Here is a 20,184-nt window from a genome sequence, read left to right on the forward strand (position 1 = left end):
AAGTCAAATCTGTAAAAATTGAAATATTGTATAATTCAAACAATAAAAAACAAAAGAAAGAGCGAGGGACATCATTGACCCTCTCACTTGCAAGTCACTGAGTTGTGCATATAACTGTTTTGTGAAAAAATAAAGGAAACCTACAAAATGTTGTAACTTTCTTATTTTACATCGGATGTTGATCAAATCTTCAGCATTATGCTAGTTTGATTTTTCTCTATTGATTCAAATCAACAATTTTCTGGGGTGGACTTGACCTTTAACCCTAAATAGACTGGGCTATTTCGACGCCTAAGAAGACGGGGGGGGGGGGGGGGGGGGGGCTGATTCAGCCCCCCCTTATGATCTCGGCCATTGATCGCGACGAAATTTGGCACGCGTGTTACCCATGGCCTTTTTCTACAAAAAATATAGTATCAAATTCTGCGAAAAAACTTATTGCTCATTAATTATGCTAATTTATGCGTAAAATCATAAGTTTGCTCTAATTAATAAAATAATGCCCCTAAAATGCTAATTTTTGTTTCACATACTCTAGATAGGCATCTGATCAAATTTATTTTTCAAAAATATCAACATCACATTCATTTTCTTATGTATTCTATTGTTTTCTAAATTTCTTATGTATTTCCTTGTTTTTTGACTTTTTGTTTTTTAATGTTTTTTCAATGGAAATTGTCAGGGACTTTATTTTGACCATTAACAACATAAAATTAATTTATTTTAAGCAGTAAAAGGAAAAATAATGATACATTTTTATATTTTGGCTAAAAACACTATTTGCATTGGATTTGTACACAAATTCATGATTTTGAGTAATTCTGGGTCTGTATGCACTTACGAAATATTGCGTAATTTCGGAACCGTGTACCCAGGGGTCACAATTTTGGTCTCAAAAGTTGCGCGAGACTTGAAAGTAAAAAGTCTGTGAGCGATGCGGTCAAAAAATTTCGAGCGGCGGATTAAACGCGAAAAATGTCGAGGGGGGGGGCTGAATCAGCCCCCCCCCCAGTCTTCTTAGGGTTAAAGTCACTCTTAACTTGAGAAGAGCTTTATGAAACAGCCCCCTGGATTGTTTACCACTGGCTGTGTGTGAATGGATCTTCATACTGTCGCCTACATGATAGAAATTACATATCAACATCAAATGGAAGAATAATGAAAGACATGACATCTCGCCTCTTCTTTAAACTGAAATTCATCATTGCATTAGAAAGATATGGAATAGAAAAATAAGCACCATATACATATTAATTGTATATACATGTAAATTGGTCTAATTAAATGAATACTGACCAATAATAATATGATACTCAAGTAGGTATATGTCCATTTCATATACCGGTATATGCCACTGTTTTACCAATATTTTACTGTTATTACAAAATAGGTAGGTCAATGGTTAACCATGTACAAAAAGTTACAATACATTGGACATAATTGATTATACCTTTTCATGTTATATAGCCAAGGTGCTGTATCCTACAGCTATTCATAAGTTATGCATGACTTTACACACAGGCGGAACATGTTCTTGTGATAAATAAGATGGGCCTCAAATCATCCCTCGTGTTTGACATAGTACAACTTCATTTTGAACTAGTATTATCAGATAATCTGCATTCAGGTGCATGTTATCAAACAGATTCAATCTATAAGACAATTTTTAGTCTTTAGCTGATATGAATACTGATGATTGAGAATCTGATATAGCACCCAAGAACATTTTCCATTTATGCGTGAAGTTGTGCGTTACTTATAGACAGCTTTATGAAACTCCCCCCTGATGTCAATATGATGGAAGGCCCCAAGAAAGTGACACAACGTTTGCTCCTGCGACAATTGCTACAAGCTTTATTTCATCGTAAGGAGCTTTCAATCACTCTTGCGATCGTTCGCAATCATTTGGTCACAATATATATGTTGCACACCACCAATTGTGAAAGGGGCTTAAAGTGATTGGTTAACATTGGTTTGACTTTAAAAAAATCTGAGCTAGAAGGTCACACTTGTCACCTGTGTCTGTGATATGTTACAAAAATGAAGCCCAGAAAAAATTGCATTAAAAAATAAGTATTTAGTGCTTCAAAAATTGAAATATAAAGTGACTGAAAACACAATCTTAATTTCATCCCATACACTTATGTGTACTATTTAGGCGTCTATAAGACGCCTATTTACAAAATCGGGGTTTGCCTTGTAGTTTTAGCTTTTCATTCTCAATAATGGTTGTTTTCAGGGTTTATTAGTTCTAATACATGCACTTGTACACATGTTTCATCTTGGTTTGATAATTTTTTAAATCGGCTGCTCACAAAGTTATACAATACCTTTAAGATATAGGGGTAGGGTTAGGGTTGCAATAGGTTTTTATGATGGGTTTAGGGTTTGGTTTAGGGTAGGGTATAAGTGTTTAATCCAGGATTGAAGTCAGTCATTCGATTAGTGTGTGGAATTTATATAGCGGAGCAATTGTCGCCGGAGCAAATGTCATGGAACCCTTAAGAAAACCTATTTCTAGTATGGAGACATAGATTTTGACAGGATCTGATATCATCCTCACTGGCCATTATACAGAAATTCACTTGCTCTATGAAAGACCACTGTGCACTACAACATTGGTCTATGACCCGTATTAGGAATAAAACCTAACAACAATTGATAAGATTTGAACAGGGACATTCTACAAATCTGAATTATACAAATACTTAAACAAAAATGTTTATTCTTTGTGCTGGGTATAAAATCGTTTTCAATACAGGATTGAAATGAGCATCATGGCAACCCTACGATTCAGTATGATTTTTAGTCACTGGACATTGTAAACTATAAGCTTGAAATGTAAAATTTTGAAATGACTAATCTAATAGTTATCCTTAACTTCTAATTATCATTCTATGTTTATATCATTAGAAAATATGCAAAATGCTGTTTCTTTTAAAATCGGGTTGTAGACCATTCTTAAGGTGTGCAGTGGTCTAAATGCATCTGAACCAACAACAAAATCTGTGTACTACATATTGCACACATAATCTTAGTAATTGTAAACTACCTTTTGAGTATGTCCTCTTGTAGTTGTTCACTGTAGACAAAAATTCTGTCATACAGGTCAGAAAAATAGATGAGCAGGATCAAACATTTGTAACAGGAATGTTAGTAAGTATTGCGATACCAACCACTGCCCTACTCGTACCCATGGGTTTGTTCCGATGCCATTCACCTGAATGGGTATCATATGCCTCCACTGTGTTCAGATAATGCACTCCGTCATGACCTCCTACGGCATACATGGTGGAACCTAGCACGCTGACGCCATGACCACTCCGACATTCCGACATCGGAGCCATACAGGTCCATCTGAAGAGGGTCAAATCATGCAAGAAAAACTTTGTAGAAGTGGACAAAACGGTGGGATAGTATGTATGGAACTGGGGCAGTATTCTGAGGTCATTTTATCTTAAAAATATTTTATTTTATCTCTTAAAATGAAATTAGTATTCTGAGATGACATTTTATTTCACAGATAAAATTTTATCTTGCGTATCTATGATGATATGCAACAGAGCAGTGGCTGCGTAGACATACCCATTGCGTATCTGGCCATTGCAACGCGGGTGATGTGCTTGCGCCCAAGTTACTTTGAAAAAAAAAAAAAAAAATTAAAAGAGGGTAGGGGCTATTTTATCTCCGCGACGTTGATTTCGTCAATATTTCTAGGTGAATTAACTCCAAATGTTGGCATGAAAATTAAGAAAATTATATATTCATTGAGAACAACACCTTAAAGTTATTCCTGTACAATCAGGAAGTATTCCATAAGACTTCTCTTGACTAATATTGTCTTTGAAATGATGCTTGAAAAGATGCGATATAGACTTCGAAAAAAAAAAGAGTATTGCCATTTTTGTTAAAAAGAAATCTCTGTAAAGACGCGCAAGCGTATAGTGCAAGCATATTTGAAGTCAATAAATTGACGCAATCTCACTCCTTTGCCACACCTGGCGGAATGGATTTCCATTGGTTGCGTGATATGAGAGAGCTATAAAAGCGCGTTTCTAATTGGATATTGATTAAAAAATAGGTGTGTCTTACAGAGATAAAATGAAGATAAAATTGTTCTCAGAATACCAATTCGGAGAGATTTTAAGGGTATTTTATCTCACTGATTTTAACGGAGATAAAATATTTCATTTTATCTGAGATAAAATGGATCTCAGAATACCACCCTAGATATACAAGCTTGGCTTCCAAGCTTCTTGGTCCAAAATAACCTATCCTTTTCATTAGGAAAAGCATCTTAGAATCTTTTCACAGGAAAAGAAGAAAGACATTGCATGGACTAATTGATTAGAATACCATGTTACTGAATAGATGGTTTGCTTTTGTTTTGTCTTTTGTGGCCTACTGTCAAGGGGCCTTCTGTCAAATACTTGTAATATATATATTTTTCTGTACATCAGATGTTAGGAACAGGATGACTTTCAACGCCTCTGGCAGTCTCGCCTGCATTACGCAATTCGATATTTCAATGTTGACGCCGCCACCGTTGCTGCCGCCGTCGGAAATGCGGCGCCACGGTCTCACTCTGCTATGCAGGCGAGACAAAACTGGATGACTTTTTTTCAATTACATGAGAATATGCTCAAAGGCTGACCACACATTGCTGATAATTTCATATTCAGACCAAGCTCATCCACCAGAAATCACAAGACCCATGAGTTTTTGGCAATTTGAAATGAAACAGAGTAATCGTAACCCTATCAAGGAGCTATGAATCAACCCCCCCCCCCAGTCATTTTAGAATTAATGCTGAATCTTTTGTAACAAGTGCAAATTTACTCGCTGTGACAAAAGCATGCATTCAATTTTGGACCGTTTCTCAAAATACATACTTAATAACATGCAATCAGTGCATGAAATCTGAATGAACCATGGTTTCAAACTAATAATTTTAAACAACACTTCTGAGTTCTGGCCAAACATTCAAGAGAATAGCATGACAGTAGTTAGGATTGACTAGATCAATTGCCTCTTATCTTACCTATCTTCCTCTGGATAGTATCTCTCCACTGTGTTGAGATTAGATTGACCATCATAGCCTCCAGAGGCATACAGTCTACCACCTACAGCTCCTAAACCAACTCCACCTCTCTTACAACTCATACTGGCAATAGGTAACCACTGAAAACAAATCATAACATGTACAGGTAAACTTGCGTAAGTCGACCTTCCACAAGTCAAATTTTACCTTCACGTCAGGACCCGTCTTACAAAGAGTTACGATTGACCCAATCAATCTCAACTGTATGGAAATCCAACCATGACATAATTCTTTCGACAAGAAATTTGCACAATATCCTTAGTAAACTAAAAGAATCACACTGAATCTCTAAGAGAATGATGTATGTATGAATATATATATATCTAGAAAATATTTTGAACTAATTTGCATTTTAGATGTTGACGTTGCTGGCCATCTACATGTATATTTGTGGTTGATCAGATCAATTGCAATTCTTTGTAAGACGAGGCCCTGCGCAATTTTTTTTACCACATTATGCAAAACATGTGTAATATACTTCCTCTGAGTAAAATTTTCCAACAGACTTCTGAGGTCCCAATAGCCTGAGAATTGACTGAGTCAAAGATGCTTGTATTAGCATTCCTAAAAAAAAAACTAGTCTGGAGAAGATATACACTGGTCAATCTAGATAAGTTGATCTCATCACACATGTCAAATAAGTGATTTGTAAAATTGCTGATTCCCTTTAAATCCCAAGTGTACTTAGTTGCTCTGATGATCTTGCCTTATTTGTTTAGTAAAATCATCATGCAAAGATGCAAAAGATATAAAGATGTCATCCTGTACACAAGAATAAGCTCCAATCTGTACAATGCTATACCCAAATGTGGCAAAGGCAAACCCATGCATTTATCAATTAGTAGAACTACATGATGATTATTAACGGTCAAGTCCATTCCAATATTAGGTTGATTTGATAAAATGAGGTAAATGAAAGAATCATGACACTGAAAAACTTCATCAAAATCATATGTAAAATAAGAAAGCTTAATTTGATTGTGGAATGTCATATCTGACAAACATGATACCTATAAAAATCCACACAGGATTTGTTGAATTTTTCATTAAAACATAGATTCTCAAGGCATTTCAGAGCAAATTTCCACTTCCCCTAATAAAAAAACTAATAAAAAAATACATTAAAGGTAAGATCATCAGAGATAGTCCGGGGGCTGGGGGAGTTTATTCAGCTGATCGGGTACAAAAGGTTTGATGGTCCCAACATGTTGGCATGATATCAGTGGTCAAGAAAATATGTTGCTGCCGGGTCATATCCTGTACGGAAGGCCCAGAGGACCCCATTTTTGTCGGCCATCTTGGATTTTTCATGAAAATCAATTATTTTCATTTTTTCGCACAAACAAATGAAAAATATTAAAGAAATACGCATTTCATAATGATTTAGATAGTCTACATCGTTTGCAATCGTTTTCTGGACATTCCGGTTAATATTTTTTGCTAAATGTAATAATTTATGCCAAAATTTCCATGTTTTTAGGCAAAAATTTGCATGTGCATTGATATCTTTCTGTTTTGTCATTAATATCAACAATTAATGCAAAATATCAGCACTGTACATGAAAGAGGATATATTAACGAGAACATTGATATGCTTCATGACCGTATTAATGTCTTAACTTGCTTAGATATAGGTAAAATACCCCCAAATGTATTCCCCGATATTGCGATAAAATGACACCAAAAAGCAACCTCCGTCACTAGTCACACTAGCGATACCGACTACAATGCGCTCGCTGGCTTGCCTTTCAAAGGAGTACAATAGACTCAATCGGTCTTGCCTCGCCTTTCTTGGTGTGACCAGCACGCATAAATGCATGTAATTAGCGTCGCGTTAGAAAAGTGTATATTACATATGAGGGCAAAAGGCGTTTTTTACATATCAAAGCAACTTTTATGTTAATGAAACCTCTTGGAAAAAGTTAGAGGAGGCATTGCTCTGCATGTCGCAAGCAATTACATTCGGGAACCTTAAAACATAGTCCTACAAGAGCCTGTCGAAGGTACCCCACCCTTATCCGAAGCTTGACCATTAAAATATCTTGCCTTTTAGAGCCCTCATTGTGGCAAAATTATGCTTCGGATAGGTAAAAAAACAACATTTTTCTTCTTGAAATCACTAAGAGATGGAAGAGTAGGCTCTTCTCTATCAGCTACATTTAAAGAAGTGAGGGCACAGCAAAGCCTACCCTTTCAGGGGGCTGCCCCAAATCATCCAGCCCCTTTTTCGTATTTTGCCCATTTCTTGGAAAATTCGACATTTTGGAGCCACATTGATGAAAAAAGGGGATTCTACTATGGAGCGAAGCCACTTTTATTGCTTTAAACCACTTCGAGACAAAAGAGTAGAAATTCTTTTATCTACTACATAATAAGAATTGGTGGAAAATCGAAGCCACCCCCGTCAGTGGGTTGCCGAAGACAACATCCCCTTTTTCCGTATTTTGCAAATTTATGGAAAAAATCTGCAAATTTGGAGTCCCCAATGAGGCTAAAGGGTGTTTCTGCTAAAAAGCAATCCATTTTCATTGTCTTAAAATCACATGGATACAAAACAGTTGCCTTTCCTCTATCAGTTACATATAAAGAAGTGCTGGTACAGCAAAGCTTACCCCCGTCAGGGGCTCCTGAAGTTGCCCACCGCTTTTCTCTTAAATTACCTTTTTACTAGAAAATATGCGAATTTGGAGCCCACATTGAGACAAAAAGATGTTTCTCCTATAAAAAACTACTTTTATTGTCTTGACACCACTTGGATTAAAAAAGTAGTATTTTTTCTATCTGCTTCATACAACGAATTGCTGGCACATCGAAACCTACCACCTCAGGGGGCGGCTGAAGTCACCCAACCCCCATTTCGCATTTTTACAATTTATATGAAAATCTGTCAATTTGGAGCCCCCATTGAGGCAAAAAGGTGTTTCTGCTATATATATCAATCCAATTCATTGCCTAAATCTACTTGGAGACAAAAGAGTAGCATTTATTCTATCAGTTACATAATAAAGAAGTGCTGGTACAGCAAAGCCTATCCCCGTCAAGGGCTCCCCAAATTACCCAACCCTTTTCCATATTTTACCCTTTTGTAAGAAAATCTGCGAAGTGCTGGTACAGCAAAGCCTACCCCCGTCAGGTGCTCCTGAAATTACCCACCTCTTTTCCGTATTTTACCTTTTTCTTAGAAAATTTGGAGCCCATATTGAGGCAAAAAGATGTAATCCAAGAGAAAAGGGGTGGGTAATTCAGGAGCCCCTGACGGGGGTAAGCTTTGCTGTACCAGCATTTCTTTATATGTAACTAGAGGGAAGGCAACTCTTTTGTATCCATGTGGTTTGAAGACAATGAAAATAATTGTTTTTTTAGCAGAAACACCTTTTAGCCTCAGTTGGGGCTCAAAGTTTCCAGATTTTCTAATAAAAAAGTAAAATACGGAAAAGGGATGGGTGATTTCGGGAGACCCTGACGGGGGAAGGCTTATGTGAGTGAGCGCGTCTTCAAATAAAGCTTATAGAGAAAATCCTACCTTTTCGTCTCCCAGGAGTTACAAAGCTATAAAAGTGACTTTTCTGCAAAGCAGAAACGTCGTTTGTCATGTTTGTCTCAATGGGGCTCCCAAATGGCGAATTTTCCTAGAAATGGGCAAAATATGAAATAGGGGTTGGGTGACTTCAGCTGCCCCATGAGGGGATAGGCTTCAATGTGCCAGCACTTCGTTATAATGTAACAGATATAGAAAATACTACTTATTTGCATCCAAGTGGTTTTAAGATAATGAAAGTGGTTTGCTATTTAGAAGAAACATCTTTGTGCCTCAATGTGGGCTCCAAATTCGCAGATTTTCAAATAAAAGGGTAAAATATGGAAAAGGGTTGGGTAATTTGGGGAGCCCTTGACGGGGATAGGCTTTGCTGTACCAGCACTTCTTTATTATGTAACTGATAGAATAAATGCTACTCTTTTGTCTCCAAGTAGATTTAGGCAATGAATTGGATTGATATATATAGCAGAAACACCTATTTGCTTCCATTGGGGCTCCAAATTGACAGATTTTCATATAAATTGTAAAAACGCGAAATGGGGGTTGGGTGACTTCAGCCGCCCCCTGAGGGGGTAGGTTTCGATGTGCCAGCAATTCGTTGTATGAAGCAGATAGAAAAAATACTACTTTTTTATCCAAGTGGTGTTAAGACGATAAAAGTGATTTGCTATATGAGAAACATCTTTTTGCCTCAATGTTGGCTCCAAATTCGCAGATTTTCTAGTAAAAAGGTAATCTAAGAGAAAAGGGGTGGGTAATTTCAGGAGCCCCTGACGGGGGTAAGCTTTGCTGTACCAGCACTTCTTTATATGTAACTGATAGAGGAAAGGCAACTCTTTTGTCTCCATGTGGTTTTAAGACAATGGAAAAGGATTGCTTTTTAGCAGAATTACCCTTTAGCCTCATTGGGGGCTCCGAATTTGCAGATTTTCCCATAAATTTGCAAAATACGGAAAAAGGGGATGTTGTCTTCGGCAACCCACTAACGGGGGTGGCTTCGATTTTCCACCAATTCTTATTATGTAGTAGATAAAAGAATTTCTACTCTTTTGTCTCGAAGTGGTTTAAAACAATATAAGTAGCTTCACTACATAGAAGAATCACTTTTTTTCATCAATGTGGTTCCAAAATGTCGAATTTTCCAAGAAATGGGCAAAATACGAAAAAGGGGCTGGATGATTTGGGGCAGCCCCCTGAGAGGGTAGGCTTCGCTGTGCCCTCACTTCTTTAAATGTAGCTAATAGAGAAAAGCCTACTCTTCCGTCTCTAAGTGATTTCAAGAAGATAAATGTTGTTTTTTTACCTATCCGAAGCATCATTTTGCCACAATGAGGGCTCCAAAAGGCACGATATTTTAATGGTCAAGCTTCTGATAAGGGTGGGGTACCTTCGACAGGCTCTTGCGGGACTATGTTTTAAGGTGCCCGAATGTAGTTGCTTGCGACATGCAGAGCAATGCCTCCTCTAACTTTTCCAAGAGGTTTCATTAACATAAAAGTTGCTTTAATATGTAAAAAAAAACGCCCTTTGCCCTCATACCCATATATGTGATATACACTTTTCTAACGCGACGCTAATTACATGCATTTATGCGTGCTGGTCACACCAAGAAAGGCGAGGCAAGACCGATTGAGTCTATTGTACTCTTTTGAAAGGCAAGCCAGCGAGCGCATTGTAGTCGGTATCACTAGTGTGACTAGTGACGGAGGTTGCTTTTTGGTGTCATTTTATCGCAATATCGGGGAATACATTTGGGGGTATTTTACCTATATCTAAGCAAGTTAAGACATTAATACGGTCATGAAGCATATCAATGTTCTCGTTAATATATCTTCTTTCATGTACAGTGCTGATATTTTGCATTAATTGTTGATATTAATGACAAAACAGAAAGATATCAATGCACATGCAAATTTTTGCCTAAAAACATGGAAATTTTGGCATAAATTATTATATTTAGCAAAAAATATTAACCGGACTGTCCAGAAAACGATGGCAATCGATTTAGACTATCTAAATTCTTGTGAAATGCGTATTTATTTAATATTTTTCATTTGTTTGTGCGAAAAAATGAAAATAATTGATTTTCATGAAAAATCCAAGATGGCCGACAAAAATGGGGTCCTCTGGGCCTTCCGTACAGGATATGACCCGGCAGCAACATATTTTCTTGACCACTGATATCATGCCAACATGTTGGGACCATCAAACCTTTTGTACCCGATCAGCTGAATAAACTCCCCCAGCCCCCGGACTAAGATGTCTGGGTTTTCAAACCATTTCACAAAATGACTTATTACACAATGATAGGCAAATGAGAGTCAATGATGACACACACTCACTAATTATTTTCTGGATATGAAAGATGGTTTTGATTCTGTCATAAAAACTTAAAATAGTCATTACAGATGTTAAAAACAATGATTTCCATTCAGGACTCAAAAATGATATTCTAAAACTTTCATTTTATTTTACATTTTAATGACATACAAGATAATGAGTGAGTGGATGAATTCCTAAATTACATAATGCCTGCTGTTCTGTTTAGATAACTGTATGGTGAAATTAAGTAATATGTCTCAACTTTCATCTTTGACATCAAATTATGAAGAAATTTTGTTATCATTTTTGTTTGATTTTACTTTTACTAATTCAAATTTACTCACTGTTGGACTTGGCACATAATAAAAATAGTTTTGAAAAAACAAACACACATAAAATGACAAAACATCCATTTCCAATTTTGCTCTCCCCCCTCAATTTTTTAATCAAAATTATGTGTAGACTCTTACCCTGTTCATTCTTAGTTCATATTTTTCACAACCTTGTAGATAAAGAGTACCATTGCTACCTCCTGTAGCATACATACAATCATGAAGAGATGCCACACCCGCATGACGACGTTTACCATCAAGACTTGCTATCCTTCCTGCAGTAATTTAATCATTATAAAAAGTATACAAGCTTGTAATCAAATTTTTTATTGAATCTGGTAAAATGAACTTTAATGACTTTGTTACTAACTTTGGTAAAATGAAACTTAATGAGTACATATCATGCATTTACCTTGGTAGGTAATTAGAAGTTTACAAATTCTCATGGAAAACAGTGATTTGAACTTTCAAATCAAACCATCAATTAAGGGATTTATTGGTCTTTATTTTCTGTTCATATATCACAAAAGGTGTACTCACTGAAATGGGCCAGAAAATTTTTTCTACTCAAGTTTTACGTAAGATTATAATAGCATTGCATTAAAAGTAATTTGAGCAGACCACTTTGGTAAGCAAAGACTGCAAAATAGATGAAAGCTGTATAGTGTAGTCTACTCACTCCAGCGGTTTGTACGGGGATCATACGCCTCTACAGTATCAAGGACAGTGGAGCCATCATAGCCACCTACAGCAAACAGCTGTCTATCAAGAATAGCCACTGAGTGATATCTCCTGACCTGGTGCATTGATGCTACCCTATGCCACATCCTAGTAGATGGATCAAACATCTCTACAGTGCTAAGGTAATTCCCTCCATCATAGCCACCTATTTAAAACAATACATACAAAGATAGAATGTACGAGTTCATGGATTGCAATCCTGGGGGCTGTAATACAGGAAGTTTCACGCTCACTTATATTGCAATATAATATTGTCATATAATACATCATTGCATTAGTCGGATATAGATTTGATTTGTATAATTTTACCCCCTAAAGCAGCCACTTCCACTCCACTTTAGGGGTGTCCATATCAACTACTATTATCACCCTTCAACTCAAAATAATATCACAGATTTGTATAGCATAAACTCAACTATTGCATACAGTTTACCATCTAAGGCAGCCACTCCCACTCCACATCAAGTGTGTTCATATCAACTTCCATTATCCCCTTTCACTCAGTATATAATAGATTTGTTCAGTATAAACTCACCTATTGCATACAGTTTACCATCTAAGGCAGCTACTCCAACTCCACTCCGAGGGGTGTTCATACTGGCTTCAATGCTAACCCTCCCACTAAGTAGATTAAGTCTCTCAACATGGCTCAAGGAGTGCCCAGTGCTGTCCATCCCTCCAACACAATAGATTGATCCTGAAATAAATATAACACAACAGACAAAGTTCATACACAGTGTATATTGAAAAATGCAGTGATGTTATCCAAAGCAAAACAGGTAAATTGAATTATTCAATGTTCACCTCAAGGCCAATGTTTTATATCTCTTAGTCAAAGACGAACGCAACATAGTACCGGTACTTGCAACATGTTCACTGTTGGCCAACGATATAGCACGTCAATTTTATTGTCTTTACTTCCAACTGTATATTTCAAGATGAGTAATATTTCCAGCAATTTCTAAGACTTGTTTGGCCAGTGGTTTCCCTGACTACATATCATTAATTCTTTGCAAGATGAATTAATTTTTTTGGGGGGGATGATAATGACAATTGTTTCCATGTTTTTTTTACATAATTGATGATTTCCATATTGCACCATTGCTACTTATGATTATTATATAGATGTTATCCAAGAACTATTTCAATTTATAAACTTCTGTAATATGTACATAGAGGAGAACACTAATTATTATAATAAATGAACATGTAATTGTACAAATGTGCAAAATTGCAACATCAGTGCGCAAAGGTTTAAGACAGTGAATCGTTACATTGCACAGTCCTATAATTCACACATAAAAAATACTGCACTTTGCTGTTAAAAGTACGGGTTGGAAAATATACCACAGTTTTGAAGCTGTCCCTTCATGATATTTCTACTGAGTCTGATTTGTGAAATTCACAAGAAATTCACAAGAAACTCTTTATTTAATGAATAATGAATATTTCATTCTAGGTGTTTTCTCATTTATTTAAATTTGTAGTCGATGGGGGAATCCAGAAGGTGGTAATATGGCCTATGTTGCATGCCACTTTTATTAAGAGAACCAGAGTTGAATGCAAACTAGAGCTCTGAGTTTTACAGATATAAGGAATACCTAGTAATGGTTAACAGTTCCCTTTGTAAATAATAATTCTTCTGATTTCAATATGGGCAGGAACAACCTTGTATACCAGACCGTGCTGTCAACATTCCTCCACACTAGTATGAGTGGAACAGTGTCCTAGATAATATTCTTGACAGGTCATCAAATTTGATCTTGTAACATTCACAGCAAAGCCATATATATATTTTTTTTTACCGTATCTACAATACACATCCAAGGGGCCAGTGGATGTATCACTCACCAACAGTGGACTTCCTTGGGGTGATCTGGGTGAGTTTCATACCATTACGCCTCTCTGGAAGCATGTAATAGTTCTTAGCTTCATCTAACAGGTCTCTGCACTTCATGTCCTGTTTGATGAGTTCTTCAGCCTCGACGATATCAACAAGGAACCTTGGAGACAACAGAGGCATCCTAATCTCCTGCAGGAGTTCAGCAATGTGGTCACCTCGACAGGCTTTGTTGTGATACACCCATCTGAATAAAAAGAAAAATAGAAGATATAGAACATTTCTGGTTATGAGATTGAGACATACTGCTTATAATTCATCTGGAAATGGAAGTATGCTGCAGAATTTGGGAATCCACAAAATATTAATAATAACAATGTGTCATTGCTAACAATGGCATCAAAAGTCTTCATACAATACCACATCACAACCATTCAAACTGTCATAGTTACTGCTTTGTCAAAAAATGATAAAAAAAAAAAGGGTTGAGTTGGTATTGTATGAAGACTTGTGATGCCATTGTTAGCAATGGCACATAGTTATGGCAAGTTGTATAACATTATGCATTGTTATGCTTAAAATTATTCTAGTGGATTTTAGGGATGGAGGGCTTAGGATAATGAAGTCAAATGCAAGAAAAAAATGAAATAAAAAAATATTGAAATCATATGATGCACATTTAAACCCAAAAGGTAATGCTTTGGTGAAGTAATGACACATTTGCAGAAGATATGCATTTGCATGTCAGTGGAGCTTTTAAGGTTAGAAATATAGGTATTAAATTGATTGAATTGAATTTCTCATGCATTTCATTTCACCAGTCCACCTGTCTCTGACAAAAATAACTGGCAGTTACCAGCCCCCCCCCCCCCCTGTGAAATCTCAGCCCAAAAATTTGTGTCTGCTAGGTGGTTAAAATTCAAAGTTGAAATTCCAAAGTTAATATTGTCCTAAACTGACCTTATTATTGCATTATAGACTTCTTCTTCACTTGTTACATTTAAATCTTCACATCGAAGCAGCTCTGAGAGTTGGTCCTTACTGAGCTGTAGGAACTCTTCTTCATAGGCTACTTCACTGAAGTGTGTCACTGCGTAGTGTCCCGAGGCCAGCTTGAGATCAGTACATGTGTGAGCATCGGCAAAGTTTCTTATTCCTACAGGGAAAAATATATCACAGACGATTGTTTATTATAATGGTTTAAATTAAACCCAAGTACCTGTAGTTGCAGCAAACAATGATTTCATGGGAAAGTCTTTAAAAAACATCAAGATTAACTGTCATCATTAACATTGTGGATGTAGATCTGGTGGGTGTTTCATAGAGCTGTTCATAAGTTGAGAGCGATTTTAAGAATGACTGGTTAACCTTTTTACGCGCTATATAATAACCAAAGAACATTTAATGGTGAATATCATTTACCACAAGAAAGGATCACCAGTCATTCTTAAAGTCACTCTTAACTTACAAACAAGCTTTACGACACGGCCCCCTTTTTCATTTACATAAACCCAACGGTGTGGAATTCTGAAATCAAGCTGAACAAGTGGAATGCCTCTGGCAGTCTCACCTGCATTCATACACGATTCGATGTAGCAGTAGTGCTGACTTTGAAAACAGCTAATGAATTATTATTCACAAAAGAAAATATTCATATGATAATAAAATACTATGTCCATTGACCCAAAATGACTTTGGACCATGATCATGTGACCTATGACGTGTGCAAAACAATCATTCATACTTGATTACCCTTATGACTGTCCCTAGTATAACACATCTTGGAACCAATTAGATGTTATTGCTATCTGCTTCTTTCTATACTGAAAGTTAAGATTGTCCTATAATCTTTGTCTCACTGCATTGTGAACAGTCAGTAGACAGGTCCCCCAAAAAGAGGCTTCTTTCATCCAAGTGATATTCATGACTAGAAAGGTTTTGCATATTTAATGAGCTTGATGCGGACAAACACACCTCTTTTAATTCGGTCATTCTACCTATACATCAAATTTCATGATTTTGGTATAATTGTAAAGAAGAATCATTCTTTCAGGTCATGTGTTTAGATTTATTTAAAGATTTTGTAATGCAGGTGAAACTTTTGATCTAAAATATTTAACAAAATGATAATTTTTACCTGACAAAAGTTGTTATTTTTACACTTTATTTTTGTTTGAGCCCAAATAATTTTTAGATCATGATAAAGCTGAATATCTATGCTTTAAAATGGTATAGGTTTCAAAACAAGAATTAGTTTAATCGGGTCAAGATCACACTTTTCATTGGCCAAGTCCATTAAGCAGCTTGAAAACTAGAATACTGCACTCTGATTGGTCAGAGACCACACACTCAATGGTTCCAGTGCTGGATTCACGGCAAGGTCACACTCCCCATGTGGTAATCTCATAAAATTACCAGCGGTTGTTGTTTTGAAGCCTTGTCCAAAAATAGATTTCATGCTACTCCAAAATTTTAGAAATCACGTCTTGTACCTTGGTGGGAAAAGTGTGATCTTGACCGATTAAAAGGTGCCACATATTAAGAGTGACATAGTGAGAAATTACAGAAATTCAACTTTGTGGTGATATACATGTAGATAATAAAAAGCTTTGCACAATTTTCAAAAGAAAACAGAGAAAGAAAATTCAGTTTTGATGCACATTTTCAGGCCTGAAATTCACTTATTTTTCAAAGTATTTTATACAAGATAAATGACCAATATGAAAGGGTTACATTTACTCTATCTGATGGTGCAATGATATTTAATTTAAACTTGAGGTTAAAGTAGGTAAATTCTTAGATAAAGAAAATCTCACGAATCACAAGATTTTGCAAGGAGGATTCAGCCACGAGAAAATTTGGATGAATCTGGCCTAATTGCTCATTTGCATAGGGACCTGCGGTCTGACTGTGAATATTAACATGAAGCAAGTTTACTGAGAAACGCTATGTGTCTTACCAAGGCAGTTTGCAGGATGGAGTTGTTTCTTGAGGAACTCTGAGCAAGAGGCTTGTACATCAGGGAGCTGTAACATGGATGCTGTGTTCAACAAAGCTTGAACAGTCTCTATGTGAATCATCAATTCGCCTGTAGAAGGAAAATACATTGAATTTGATTGATGCAATGAAGGGCAATTCCATAGGTTGGTGGACATGAGCTCAATGTGTCTTTGTACATATAGCCCATCTGAACCGTAACCTGAGTAACCACTTTATCTGCACCCCTAGTAAAAACCATGTGTTCTTTATTTTTTGAATTATATACAAGTTGTCTCCCTAATATACTTCTTTGAAATGGATATAATCAACTTTCATAAAAGCCTTGTATGAGGACACTTTTCACTTATGTCCACTTTTCATTTTATGCATGTCCAAATCATGTAACATGAGTAACCGACACATTTCAAAGATTTGCCAGGAGCATAATGAAATTTCCCAAGTTTTGTTTTTATACAAAGGATAGTCAGACTGCGTACTATGTTGTGATAAAGAGATGTTTAGTTCCTATCAATAATAATGGAGTTACAGCTCCAAGTATGAGTCAAGGTGTCTCCAAATGTAACGTGGGTAACCGTGGAATAGCCCTGAAGATTGTGAGCACTCGAGCCTACAAATCAATGATGTAGATCAGTCAGTTGGATTGGTGTAACAGGGCTGATATAATTCTTACTGAAATATGCATTTGAAGCTGGGGAGTTTTCATGAAACACCTCATCAATGATTTTCGATGACGAATTTCTATAGAAAGACATTTGTTGGTAAAGTTGCCTCCAGCCACCTCTATGGCGGAGGAATATGAGGGCTGAGATTACTAGTGATCAAGATAACAAGTTCTTGTAATTCATTTTCTTGCAAACCGAAATGTAATATTATTAATAACAATATTATGCTATTCCTCATTTTGTGCAATAGACTAGTATTAAGTTAATGATTGATGATTTTAAAAATGCAGAAGCCTTTTATTAGCACCAAATTTTACTTCCAAAGTGGAAGGGGTATCTCATGAATATATCAAATTTTCAATTTAAAAAAAAAGATCTTGATACCCGAGTATGCATAGTCTATGAGTTGTTTCATGGCTCTTAGATTAACTACACCACTCTTACCTCAGTATGCATAGTCTATGAGTTGTTTCATGGCTCTTAGATTAACTACACCACTCTTACCTCAGTATGCATAGTCTATGAGTTGTATCATGGCTCTTAGATTAACTACACCACTCTTACCTCAGTATGCATAGTCTATGAGTTGTTTCATGGCTCTTAGATTAACTACACCACTCTTACCTCAGTATACATAGTCTATGAGTTGTTTCATGGCTCTTAGATTAACTACACCACTCTTACCTCAGTATGCATAGTCTATGAGTTGTATCATGGCTCTTAGATTAACTACACCACTCTTACCTCAGTATGCATAGCTTATGAGTTGTTTCATGGCTCTTAGATTAACTACACCACTCTTACCTCAGTATGCATAGTCTATGAGTTGTTTCATGGCTCTTAGATTAACTACACCACTCTTATACCCCCATCTCACTAGATGGCGATTCCACTGCGATCGTCAAAAATCGACAAAGCGTGGTATAACGTAGCTTGATCGTGCCTTGATCTTTTTAATCTTCTCCGTCGTACCTTGATCTTTTCTGAAGCGGCAAGGATCGCCACCATCTTTATGGTCGCCACAAACTTTTGAACATGTTCAAAACTTACGTAGCGAGATCGCGGAGGTGCTAAAGCGCATCACAATCGAGTCATGAGCGTATTACAAACGACATATTCGTAGCTGTAACGGAGCCCCAACGCATAAAGCGTAGTATAAGCGCATTAAAAGCAGCACCGATCGCCCGTGGTTTTCAGGCCCGTTCCCCAAGACAATTCTGCTACGCTGCTTCCGTTTACAAGGCGACTGCCTTGCGCTCGACACGCTTCACACAGCTTCCACCACGACGCTTCCTTCTTTGGGTGGCATGTGGCACACGTTCTCAGCCCGATACAGGCGTTCGCGTTGCGCTTTTGCTGCGCCGCTGATGACTGGGCAGCGATTGCGCAACAACCGTCCGCGCTGCTATAAAACGCCGTGCCGATGGTGGCAGATTATCATATTTGCAACAGATTACGAGGCGATACCACGGCGTTTTCATACATACCTCCCAGAAAAAGGACCAGAAAAGGGAAAGCTGCCCAAGCTACCCCTCTTAGGCCGGCGGTCGAAGAGGAAGATCAAGGGGTTATGGTGGTGGTAGAGGAAGAAGAGGAGGGGGTACAGGAGGAGGATGGAAATCTTACTGCTGAGCCAGCTGGAAAGAGAAAAAAAGACGCTCACATGTCTTCATGACGAAATGGGTTACCTCCGCAGAAATAAATAAATTGATTATGTTTTGAAAATAAATTGAATTCTAACCACAGTGACAGTAGACAACATCAAATTTTGTTAATGATTCGATCACTAATGTATTGATTGGGAAAGGCAATCTTTAGGGAGATTCTGGCATTGTCCCTCCCTTTTTATGAGTGCTCTCACATCAGTAGACTACTTCTTGTCACCAAATTTGAAAGGAATTTACCAAATATTTTTGAGTGACAAACTTTGTGGAAAAAAATTAACAGAATATCAAAGATTTTTATGCTCTTTTATGAAATTCTGGATGCATCCCTCATATTAACTATTAGGCTCATCGACATCTTTTGAATGAAATTTTAAAAATATTGTATATTATGACTTAGGTGACAGCCAGGATCGGACCCTGATCTTTTTGGCCTCCTCCTTCTCCTGTCCTCGCATTCAACTTTTAACTGATGTTCTTTTAGAATGCCAAGATGTATAAGTCCAACCAAATTCTGGACATCCATGTTGGTCGGAGGTTGGCAATCGACTGAAAAATGTGTCATGTGCCGCGATTAGTATGCCGATTGCTTGAAATCGTTTCAAGAGCCCATCATGAACGTAACATAATCGCTTCATTCGTAGCACCACCGTACCGAGGTCCTAACTAGCGTATGAGCCTCGTTGTACGATCGCTTTGATCGCAGAAGCAGCGCATCACATCTGCCTCGAATCGTCGCAAGAAAGTGGCATCGTCGTACTTTCAGCGTATTACCATCGCCTTCAGCGCAGGTCGGTCGCATAGAAGTTGCAGTGCAATCGTCTCGCAGGCTAAAAATAGAATTCGAGGAAGATTCTGCTACGATTTGCGGGATTTACACAGATCGCCATGGTCGCCACGATCGCCTTCCTAGTGAGATGGGGGTATTACCTCAGTATGCATAGCTTATGAGTTGTTTCATGGCTCTTAGATTAACTACACCAC

The 20,184-nt window shown here is 37.2% G+C and overlaps 1 protein-coding gene across 2 annotated transcripts in view; it reads right to left on the reverse strand.

Annotated features, from left to right (window-relative positions):
• Positions 1-666: 666 nt before the first annotated feature.
• Positions 667-20,184, reverse strand: part of LOC129261021 (kelch-like protein diablo) — a 66,782-nt gene continuing 47,264 nt past the window's right edge. For both annotated transcript variants that reach the window (XM_064114512.1, XM_064114514.1), the window contains 8 exons: positions 16,834-16,962; positions 14,835-15,030; positions 13,886-14,121; positions 12,570-12,731; positions 11,973-12,179; positions 11,432-11,568; positions 5,042-5,181; positions 667-3,357 (listed from right to left, as the gene is read on the reverse strand). In XM_064114512.1, the coding sequence (XP_063970582.1) occupies positions 3,132-3,357; positions 5,042-5,181; positions 11,432-11,568; positions 11,973-12,179; positions 12,570-12,731; positions 13,886-14,121; positions 14,835-15,030; positions 16,834-16,962 (1,433 nt within the window). In that variant the 3' untranslated portion in view covers positions 667-3,131. The remainder of the gene's footprint in view (positions 3,358-5,041; positions 5,182-11,431; positions 11,569-11,972; positions 12,180-12,569; positions 12,732-13,885; positions 14,122-14,834; positions 15,031-16,833; positions 16,963-20,184) is intronic.

This window comes from Lytechinus pictus, unplaced genomic scaffold (assembly GCF_037042905.1).
Source record: "Lytechinus pictus isolate F3 Inbred unplaced genomic scaffold, Lp3.0 scaffold_19, whole genome shotgun sequence".
Taxonomy (NCBI): domain Eukaryota; kingdom Metazoa; phylum Echinodermata; class Echinoidea; order Temnopleuroida; family Toxopneustidae; genus Lytechinus; species Lytechinus pictus.